The sequence below is a fragment of the Canis lupus genome, chromosome 19, assembly GCF_048164855.1.
Source record: "Canis lupus baileyi chromosome 19, mCanLup2.hap1, whole genome shotgun sequence".
NCBI lineage: Eukaryota > Metazoa > Chordata > Mammalia > Carnivora > Canidae > Canis > Canis lupus.
Genome location: NC_132856.1, coordinates 39,460,509 through 39,472,472, shown reverse-complemented (window position 1 = coordinate 39,472,472; position 11,964 = coordinate 39,460,509). Strand labels below are relative to the sequence as shown.

General features: G+C 38.4%; 1 protein-coding gene across 1 annotated transcript; it reads left to right on the top strand.

The window, feature by feature from the left end:
* The first annotated feature begins 1,447 nt into the window (after window positions 1–1,447).
* On the top strand, window positions 1,448–2,992 carry IQCF2 (IQ motif containing F2). Its single transcript, XM_072786031.1, has 3 exons — window positions 1,448–1,532; window positions 1,709–1,792; window positions 2,552–2,992. Exons 1-3 carry the CDS (start codon window positions 1,515–1,517, stop codon window positions 2,936–2,938), a joined length of 489 nt encoding a protein of 162 aa, XP_072642132.1. The 5' UTR covers window positions 1,448–1,514; the 3' UTR covers window positions 2,939–2,992.
* The last annotated feature ends 8,972 nt before the right edge of the window (window positions 2,993–11,964 follow it).

The window sequence follows — 11,964 nt, the reverse complement described above, 5'->3', positions numbered from 1 at the left end:
GTAAATAGACTAAAAACTACTAGATTATACAGTTTTAAATAGTGAGCTTTATAGAATGTATTATATCTCAAAAAAAAGACCTTGACAGGGGTGTCTGGCTGTCTCAGTCAGTGGAGTATGTGACTCTCCATCTTGAGATTGTGAGTTTGAGCCTCAAGTTGGATGTCAAGATTACTCAAAACTAAAATGGTTTTTAAAAAGACTATTATAGAGAAAAATTTTAAAACACTATAGAAAGACATAAAAGAATTATTTTTTAAGACATAAAAGAATTCTTAAGCAAAGAGAGGAATAGTCCATGGTCTTAGAAGGAACTCAGTCTCAGAAGATAGCCTTTCTCCCCCCAAATCAATGCACTTACAGCAAAAATCCTAGCAGGACTTTTCAGGGAATTGACACTGACACTATGAAATGCTTGATGGAAACCTCTATCTTTAATAATAAGTTTGAATAGTTTGTCACATAGGAGATATCTGAATTTGTAAATTTTTTAAAGTTTAGATATGAATCTACCTGGTCTTGTTGTCTTACCTTATTTATGGTGGATCTTTAAGAGCCTTCTCAATTTATCAAGTTTTACATAGTTTCTTCAATTAATTTTGGTAATTTAGATTTTGTTAAGAAATCATTTCCTCTTAGTTTTCAAATTTGTTACCATGATATTCTCATATTTATTTCTCTTTGTGATTATTTTGTCTTTCTCATTGCATTTTTGTTCTCTCTCTCCATCACCAAGGCGCATGGAATGTTTATCTTTAATACTGGTCTTTTAAAAAATACTACCTTTTAAATTTACTTTACACCACCCATTTTTGTTTTCCATTTAATTTAAACTTTTTTTAGATTTTTTTTATTTTTTAAAATATTTTATTTATTTGTTCGTGATAGACAGAGAAAGAGAGAGAGAGGCAGAGACACAGGCAGAGGGAGAAGCAGGCTCCATGCCGGGAGCCCGACGTGGGACTCGATCCTGGGTCTCCAGGATCATGCCCCAGGCTGAAGGTGGCGCTAAACCGCTGAGCCACCCGGGCTGCCCTAATTTAAATTTTTATCATTATTTTACAACTTTCTAGATTCATCTTTTCTCTCTCCTTCTAGTTTCCTATGGTGTATTGAGGTTCTGAAATCTTAGGGGAAGACAGGAGATGCTATCTGAGAAGACAGTAGGGAGTTGTATGGAGATACACTGCCATGGTCCCTCCTGCTCTCCTGTGTGACTGATAATGAAGAGGGTTGTGGATGGGCCCTCCTGGAGGAGAGCCCTGGTATGAAATGGCACCCAAGTGCCCTATCTTTCCACTCTGAACTCTGGTACCACTCTGGCAGGAGGGAAGTAGACAGGCAGTACAAGTTCCCAGGGAGCTTTTTTCTGAGGAAGACTTAACTCTGTGGTAGATATCCTAATCCTTATGTCACAATGCAGTTGTGAACTCATAGCTGTCCCCCTCATTTTACTCATGCCAGACTTTGGTAAGTAGAGAAATCAAGGCTAATGAACCATCTAGAGACAAGCCATGGGGATCCGATTTTGTGTAAGAGACATGGCCAGATTTATTAGGCAAGATAGGAGTGGGTGGGAATCACCTGGGACTTCACAGGTCTTAGTAAAAGAAGGGATACTGAAGCAGGGTGTATCTGAGACTGGGCCATAGAGAGAAAAAAGCAGTCTTAACTCATCCATTCATTTCCCATTTAATTCTGATGACAGACTGAGGGCAATTTAATTGTAATTGTAATCGAAGATGTTGAAGAAATAACTGAACTTAAAAAGAGGCGGAAGCAGAAACTCAAGGTGGGTAAAATCTCCTTGTAGTTAAGAGATATCCAGAACATTTGTTTCTGTGTCGTGAAAGTGTGGAATTGTTCTTTTTATAGATTCAGAGTTAAAATAATCAAGAGTCAACTCAATATTGGCTCATTTTTCCTCCACTCCCTGCTCAGCATGAGCTCTCTGGTTCTCCATCTGATTGTGACATGAAGAGTGAATGGAGAGAATGAAAGCCATCAAGAAACAAATGGGGCTGGGAGGTGAGGTTGTGAGGACTCTGAATTAGAGAGTACAATGTTCAAAATATGGGCTTGAGTAGAAAATGGGATGAGGGTGCTGAAAACCCATCACAGTACTGAAGTACACTGTTGTGGCCAAGAGAAATCAACCAATGATGGTTTGGGACTACATTAGCAGAGAATACCAAGCAAAGGCATTATAAGGCCAAATCTGCCAAACCCAATAAGCACTGAAGAGGTAGAGCATGACTAACACAATCCTTCACATTCCTAATATACCCTTCTAGCTACTAATGGTTTTTCTCTTGATCCATATACCTGTGATATAGTCAGGAGGGTGCTATGACTCTGAAGGCAGAGTGATGTGCCCATAGTGATAGAGGAGGCCTCACTGATCAGGTCTTCTGGCTCTTAGACAGTGTCCTAACTCCCCTGAATTCTCCAAAGAAGTGATAACAATTAAGAGAATCTGGGCCCCTTCCAGGAAGATCTTGGAAATTGATGGCAGGAAGTTCCCTGAGTGGTCTCTCTTATCTCCATCTAGAAAAAAAGTTTAAAGAAAAAAACAAAAGCAGCCACAGAGATTCAGGCCTGGTGGCGTGGCACCCTCGTACGCAGGACACTGCTGCACGCAGCTCTCAGTGCCTGGATCATTCAGCGCTGGTGGAGGCTGACCTTGGAGAGCCTGCTGCAGAAGAAGCGAAAGGCAGCCTTGGTTACCTACGCAAATACAGAGAGGGCAGTGGTCAAGATCCAGTCTTTGGTCCGTATGTGGCGTATCCACTGGCGATACTGTCAGGTGCTCAACGCCATCGATGTCATCCAATGCCACTGGCAATGCCACAACTGCTATACCTGTGCTCTCCTCCGGGGACACTGTGTAGTCACAGCCACTCACCTCCAGTTCCACATTGAGATCATCAACCCATAAGGGCTGGCAAAAAAGGGCTCTGTGTCTCCTATCCCCAGTAAAGAGCTAACCTGGTTTGTTATGTCTCATATTCTCCCCCAGCTAATGGAAATGTTTGGTTCTAGGCCATGCTGCCTCCTCTTCTCCCTGGGAAAGAACTTCAGTGAGGTTTTCCCCTTGAGACCATGGACCCCGTTCTGGACTATGACCATATGCTATTTACTCAATTGTCAAAATAGAAACTAAGGTCCTAGTCTATCCTGATATATGACAGAGCCAGAAGTCTCAGTTCCCATTCCCAGCTCCATCCCTTTCTTCTCACCTGGGGAATCTGAAAATAGGTGGGTTGCATCATCCTGAAGACTCTAAGCACCTCTGCACATGAGAAGAGACCTGAGACTGTTTTCTATCAACCTGGGGTCAGGGGTTGGCCAGGATACCTCAGACAATGTATCTTTGACAAGCACCTAGAGAAAAATGCCAACATTTGCCTGACTCTACCGGAAACAGTGCAGTGCTGCCCCAGGTGAAGGACAGTAGGCTGGCCTTAGTGGTAAGTGCAATTGGGCATGGTGAAGAACAGGTGATGACCCTGGGAACTAATATAAAACAGGAGTTTGGGGCCCTTGGGTGGCTTAGTGGGTTGAGCATCTTGTATGTTTCTAGGAATTTGCCCGTTTCTTCTAGGTTATCTAATTAGTCTGTGTATAGCTGCTCATAATAATCTCTTATGATTCTCTGATTTTCTGTGGTAAGAGTTGTAATATACACTTTTATAATTTTATTTATTTTAATCCTCTCTTTTTTTTTCTTGGTTAGTCTAGTGAAAGGTATGTCAAAATTGTTTATCTTTTAAAAAGTAGCTCTTAGGTTAATTGATTTTTTTTAATTATCATATTATTGTCTGTTTCATTTATTTCTACTCTAATATTTTTTTCTCATTTTGAACTTTTTTTTTTCTAGTTCCTTAAGGTATAAAGTTAGGTTGTTTATTTGAGATCTTTCTTTTTGTATTAATGTAGACATTTTCACTACAAACTTCCCTCTTAGAACAGCTTTTGCTGCATCCCATAAATTTTGATATGTTGTATTTTCATTTTTATTTGTCTCAAGATACTTATTTCCATTTTTATTTCTTTGACCCATCGATTGACCCATGGAATATATTGTTTAATTTCCAATATTTGTAACTTTTTCAATTTCTTCTTCTTTTAAAAAAATATTTTATTTACTTATTCATGAAAAACACACAGAGAGAGGCAGAGACATAGAGGGAGAAGAAGGCTCCTCGCAGAGAGCCCAATGTGGGACTCAATCCCAGGACCCCAAGATCACACCCTGAGCCAAAAGCAGACACTCAACCACTGAGCCACTCAGGCATCCCTCAATTTCTTCTTCTTATTATTGATTTCTAGTTTCATACCATTGTGGTCAGAAAAGACATTTGATATGATTTCAGTCTTCTTAAATTTTCCAATACTTTTTTGAGACCTAACATATGATCTATCCTGGAGAATGTCCCATGTGTGCTTGAGAAGAATGTTATTCTGGTGCTATTGGATGGAATGTTGTGGATATATCTGCTAAGTCCATTTAGTCTATATTATTATTCAAGTCCATTATTTCTTTATTGATCTTCTGTCTAGATGATCTATCTATTGTTGAAAGTGGGGTTTGAAGTCTGTTGCTTTTATTGTATTGCTATTTGATTCTCCCTTCACTTCTATTAAGATTTGCTCTAAAGATTTAGGTGCTCTGGCAAATATCTATTTACAATTGTTATATCCTCTTGATGAATTAACTCCTTTGTCACTATATAGTGACCTTCTTCATCTTGTGACTGATTTTTTTAAAGTAGTCTCCACACTGGATGTGGAGCCCAGCGGGACATGGAGCCCCAATGCAGGGCTTAAACTCACTACCCTGATATCAAGACCTGAACTGAGATCAAGAGTCAGACACCTAATCAACTGAGCCACCCGGGCATCCCACTTGTAACTGATTTTGAATAAAAGTATTTTCTCTAATAAAAGATTAGCTTGCCCTGTTCAATTTCTGTGGGTTATCATTTTCATGGAATCTTTTTACATCTCTTCACCTTCAGCCCATGTGCATTCTTTAAGCTAAGTGAGTCTTTTATAGGCAGCATATTGTTGATCTTGCTTTTTAAAAATCCTTTCTGCGTGCCTTTTGAATGGTAAATTGAGTCTATTTGCATTTAAAGTAATTGTTAATAAAGGATTTATTGACATTATGTTAATTGTTTTCTGATTATTTTGTAGTTCCTGGTTCTTTTAATCCTTTCTTGCTGCCTTTATAATTTATTTTTTGTAATGATATACTTTAATTTCTCTTTATTTTTTGTGTATCCACTAGAGGATTTTTGTGTGTGTGGTTACCATGAGGCTTACATAAAATATCTAATAGTTATAGCAATCTATTTTAAGACATTGACAACTTACTTTCAATTACATACAAAAACTCTATGCTTATACTTTTTTCCCCACATTTTTTATCACTCTACATTTTTTCTATTGTGCATCCATTAACAAATTATTGTAGCTATATTTTATTACTATTGTTTTTTTTCCAGTCTCTTGTTTTTAAAAAAGAATTGAATATAGTTGACACATAATGTTACATTAGTTTCAGGTGTACAACAGTTATTCAACAACTCTCACATTGTGCTATGCTCACTGCTCACCACAAGTGTAGCTACCATTTGTCACCATATAACACTATTACAACACCACTGACTGGGGATCCCTGGGTGGCTCAGGGGTTTAGCGCCTACCTTCAGCCCAGGGTGTGATCCTGGAGTCCTGGGATTGAGTCCCACATCGGGGTCCCTGCATGGAGCCTGCTTCTCCCTCTGACTATGTCTCTGCCTCTCTCTGTGTCTCTCATGAATAAATAAATAAAATCTTAAAAAAAAAAAAAACACCATTGACTATAGTCTCTATCTTGTACCTTTTATTCTCATGACTTAATCACTCCATAATGGGAAGCCTGTATCTCCCACTCCCCTCCATTCATTTTGCCCATCCCTCTGACCTTCACACCTTCCCCTCTGGCAACCATCTTTTAACTTCTATACTAGAGTTAAAAGTGATTTACGTACCACCACTACAATATTAAAGCATTCTGAATTCGACTATATATTTAACAATGAGTTGTATAATTTCATATGTTTTCATGTTGTTTCTTTGGGGGAAAGGAGGGCCAGACAGAGAGGAAAAGAGAGAATCTTAAGTAGGCTCTATGCCCTACATGGAGCCTAACACAGGCTCCTGAGATCATTACCTGAGCTGAAATCAAGACTTGGACTCTTTTTTTTAATATTTTATTTATTCATTCATGAGAGATACACAGAGAGAGGCAAAGACACAGGCAGAGGGAGAAGCAGGCTCCATGCCAGGAGCCCGACGAGGGACTTAATCCGGGGACTCCAGGATCATGCCCTGGACCAAAGGCAAGCACCAAACCACTAAGCCACCCAGGCGTCCCCTTAAAGGTTTTATTTATTTATTTATTCATGAGAATACACAGAGAGGAGAGAGAGAGAGAGAGGCAGAGACACAGGCAGAGGAGATGTGGGACTCGATCCCAGGTCTGCAGGATCACACCCTGGGCTGTAGGCAGCACTAAACCGCTGAGCCACCGGGGCTGCCCCAAGACTTGGACTCTTAATCAATTGTGACACGTGGGTGCCCCATGTTTTCATGCTGTTTCTTAGCATTCTTTCATTTCAACTTGAAGACTCTCTTTAGCATTTCTTGTAAGACAAGTCTAGTGGTGGTGAAGTCCTTCTGCTTTTCTTTGTCTGTTCTTGATCTTTCCTTCAAGATGAAGGACATTGTTGCTAGGTATAGTATTCTTGGTTGGCATTTTTTTCTTTCAGCATTTTTGACTATATCGTCTCATTCCTTTCTGACCTGCAAGGTTTCTGCTGAGATATCCACTGATAGCCTGTGTGTGTGTGTGGCGGGGGGGGGGGGGGGGGGGCACTGCCCTTCTATATGCCAAGTTGCTTTTCTTCTCCTGCTTTCAAATTTTTCTCTTTGTCTTTGACTTTTAACAATTTGATTATAATGTATCTTAGTCTTCTTTGGGTTGATCTTGCTTGGGGTCTTTGAAGCTTCAGTTACCTCGATGTCCATATCTCTCCCAAAATATAAGGTGTTTTCAGCTATTATTTCTTTAAATAAGCTTCCTGCCCCTTACCCTTTCTTCTTCTGGAATTTTATGATGTGTATATTTGTTTAGTTAGTGTAATTCCATTTTTCATGTAGGGATTCTTCATTCTTTTCATTCCTTTTTTCTTTTTTGTTTCTCTAACTGGCTAACTCCAAATGACCTGGAGGCACAGATGGGCCTGTCTTCTAGGTGGTCTCTGGTGGGCAGGACTGCTCATGGATTGTGACTAGGATGGGCTGGAACGAAGTCACAGAGCTGTTTCATGAATCTGCTGTCATGCCAAAAGTGACTGTCCCACTTCCAAGGGAACTGATGGGCATTTCTTGCAGTGGGTCCCCAGGCTGGCAAGACTTCCTAAATCTAGATTGAAGCTGGGAGGAACCGGAGCCAAACTACAGGGCCATTTCATAATGTCCAGGGGTGCAGAGGGGCCTGTTTCCCATTGGACCACTGGGCTGTCAGGATTGCTTGCAGACTGCTGTCAGGAGGAGTTTGAGTTGAGGGCCATTTCATAATCTGCATCAGACCAAGTTTGACAGGCTTGCCTCCAGGGGCTCCCAAGCTGTGGCTGAGAAGGGCTAGAACTGGTTCACAGGCCACTTCCATGTCCACAACTAGGGCCAAGGTCTGGGGCCTATTGTCTGAGACATAGGCACACATGACTTCTCCCGGGTTCCTTGATATATAATGCTGGTTATAAGATCAAGGCCAAACGGGGGGCACAGAGCTATTTCCAGGTCTGTTGACAGGACCATGTTTGGTGAGTTACCCACAGGGCATGGGCCAACATTCTCAAAATGGACCTCCTACGTCTTGAATACACTGGAGTTTCACGGTCTCTTATCTGGATTCCAGAATTCCCATAAAATACTTTTGTCCATGAGTGGCTGCCAAGTTATTGCTTCTGAGGGGCAATATGAGCAGGGAACTTCCTTTTCCACCATTTTGCTGATGTCATTGTGCTAAAATATGCATTTTTTTAAACTCCCAAAGCAAAAAAGTAAAAAAGAAAGAAAATGAACAGAAGACATTAACAGATATTTCACTGGGGTGTATATAGATGGCAAATAAGCACTTGAAAGATATTCAACTTAATTAACCACTTTTTAAATGCAAATTAAAACCACAGTGAAGTGTCACTACATACCTATCAGAACCTCTAAAACAAAAAATAGTGACAAAACCAAATGCTGGTGAAAAGATGGAGAAACTGTATCTTTCATACATTGTTGGAGTGAATGTTAGATGGTATAGTAACTCTGGGAAACAATTTTGAAGTTTCCTAAATAATTAAACATGCAATTCTCATACAATTCAGAAATAGAGCTCTTGGGTATTATTCCCAGAAAAAAAAATGGAAATTTATGTTTACACAAAAGCCTTTATATGAGGTTAAATCTAGAGAAAACATGGCAGAAAGGAAGGACCAGGAATCTATCTCCCTTATCTAGACAACTACTGCACTAGAATCTAATATAGCTGTTTTTGGAGCTCTGGACTCTATTTGAAGTATTATAACTTCCAGAAACTTGGATGGTAAATTGTAGTTAATTTTGGTCAGTTTCAGCTCTTAGCATAGTACTGATTACCCAACTCTGACCCCCTCTAATCCCAAGCACCATGGTAGGCAACCATGCATGAGTTCCATAAAAATTTGTACTCAGCTTTCAAGAGCCAAGATGAGCAATAAAGATTCTGTCTTCTATCAGGTATCTATGTTCAGATTGTTTATTGATGCTTGTGATCACAGAAGTGCAGAAACAGAGGCAAGCAGCCACGGTTGCAATCCCTACCACAATTGTTGCAATACCCTCCCCCTCCAGCTGAAATGATTTCCAGGGAATTTACAGAATTTACCTTTTCTTACCCTTCACTTTTCTCTTTTTCTGTATTTCAAAACCAGACATTTAAGGACTAGAACACATGTACAAGGGAATTTAAGAAGTCATCATGTATGTCAGGGAAAGGTGTGGGCTCAGAAAAGACCAGAGAAGATCTAAAGTGTACACTTTAGATTAATCCCAAGCACAGAGACATTCTATAACAAACCAACAGCAACAACAACAAACCTAGCAAAATCAGAGAAAAAGTGAAAATCTGACCCACTAGAATTACCACACTTTAAGATTCAAATGTCTAGTATTCAACAACAACAAAATTTACAAGGCATACAAAAAACATGAAACTATGGCCTATTCAAAGGGAAAAAAATTAAGGGTGCCTGTGTGGGTCAGTCAGAGTCTGACTTTTGATCTTAGCTCAGGTTTTGATCTCAGGGTCATGAGTTCAAACCCTGCATTAGGCTCTAGGAAAAATCGAATCAACAAACCCTCTGAGAAAGGCAAGATGGAAGCTTTGCTAGAAATAGACTTTAAAACAACTGTCTAAAAGGCACTCAGAGAGCTAAAAAGAAGATATGGAAAAAGTCAAGAAAATGATGTAAGAACAAAATGGAAATATTAAAGATACAAAACATTTTTAAAAGCAATTCTGGGATTGAAAAATACAATAACCAAAATGAAAATTTCCTCAGAGGGATTAAAGCAGATCTGAGTAGGCAAAAGAACTAGGTAACTTGAAGATAGGAAAATTGAAATTATTGAGTCTGAAAAGCTGAAAGAAATATTGAATAAAAGTTAACGCAGCCTAAAGACCTGTGGAAAACCACCAAGCTGTCCAACACATGCACTGTGGAAGTCCCAGAAGGAAGAGAAAAAGAGAAAAGTATAGAGAGATTATTGAAGAAAGAATGGCTAAAAACTTCCCAAATTTGATGAAATGCATGAATATAAACACCCAACAAGCTCAGTGAACCCAAGACATGCACACTATAATCAAACTTCCAAAAGACAAAGACCAAGAGAGAATCTTGAAATCGTTAAGAGAGAAACAACCCATTACATATAAGAGATTGCCTATAAGTCATCAGCAGATCTCTCATTGGAAACCTTGAAGGCCAAAGGTGGTTGTTTGATATATTATTGTCAACCAAGAATCCAATATCCAATTAAACTGTCCTTCAAAAATAAAGGAGAAAAAATTTTTAAAAGGAGAAATTAAGACATTTTTAGATTTTAAAAATGCTGAGGGAGTCTGTTACCACTAGACTTGCACTTGATAATGGTAAAGGGCAAGTTGAAATGAAAGGACCAAAAGGAAAAAAAAAGACAAAAAATTTTAAAATATATATATAAACACACACTGAAAGAAATGAAAGTACATTATGTAACTCAGCCACATAAAGAAATAAAGATTTCTGACAAAGGAAAATACATTGACAATTTTAAAGCTATTATTTTAAATAATTATTTTAAATAATTCAAATTATTATTTTTCTCAACACCCAAAAACCAAATAATCCAATTTAAAAATGGATAGAAGTGGGATGCCTGGGTGGCTCAATGGTTGAGCATCTGCCTTCAGCTCAGGGTGTGATCCTGGCCTGGGGATTGAGTCCTGCATCGGGCTCCGAGCCCGATGAGCTTCCCCCTCTGCCTATGTCTCTACCTCTCTCTGTGTCTCTCATGAATAAATAAATAAAATTTTTAAAAATGGACAGAAGACATACAGATGGCCAACAGACACATGAAAAGATGTTCAACATCACTCATCATCAGAGAAATGCAAATCAAAACCACAGTGAGATATCACCGCACCTCTGTCAGAATACCTAAAATCAAAAACACAAGATACAAAAAGTGTTGGCAAGGATGTGGAGAAAGAGGAACCCTCATGTACTGTTGGTGGGGATGCAAACTGATGTAGCCACTGTGGAAAACTATGGAGGTTCCTCAAAATTTGAAAAATAGGACTATCTTATGATCCAGAAATTGCACTACTGAGTATTCACCTAAATAATACAAAAACAGTGCGGGGGGGGAGAATAAAAAAACCCACTGATTCTAAAGGATATATGAACCCCTATGTTTGTTGCATATTTACAATAGCCATATTATGGAAGCAGCCCAAGTGTCCAACAAAAAATGGATAAAAATGATATGATGTACATACACACAGTGGAATAGTATTTAGCCATAAAAAGCTTGAAATCTTGCCATTTGAAACAACATGAATGGATCTAGAAAGTATAATGCTAAGCTAAATGTCAGAGAAAGACAAATACCATATAATTTTACTCAGGTGGACTTTCAAAAACAAAACAAATGAACAAAGAGAAAAAGAGACAAACCAAAAAACAGACTCTTAAATATAGAGAATAAACTGATGGTTACCAGAGGGGAAAGGGAAGGTGGTGGGGAATGGATGAAATAGGTGGAGAGATTTAAGAGTATCTTTACCATGATAAACATTAGGTAATGTATTGTTGAATCACTATATTGTGTACCTGAAACTAGTATAACATTGTTTATTAACTATACCAAAATTTTTTTCCGAAATTTTTAAAATAAATTAATAACTATTTTAATTTTTTAAAGTTATTATAACTTTGGTTTATAACTCTACCTTTTTGTTTTCTACATGATTTAAGAAACTAATGCATTAAAAATTATTAGTCTAGAATTTTAGACACACAATGCATAAAGGTGTAATTTGTGACATCAGTAATTGAAAGGGGAAGGATAGAGCTATATAGGAACAAATTTTGTGTGTTCCTAAATTTTATCTGATACAAACTCGAAGTAGAGTATTACAACTTCAGGATGTTAAATGTAATCCCCATGGTAACCACAAATAAAATCACTCTAGAATATACATGAAGGAAACAAGAAAGAAAAGTAAAAGCCTCACTACAAAAAAATTAAATGCAAAAGAAGGCAGTAATGAAGGGAATGAAGGACAAAGAAGCTTTAAGACATAAAAAACAAATAGAAAAATGGCAGAAGTAAGTT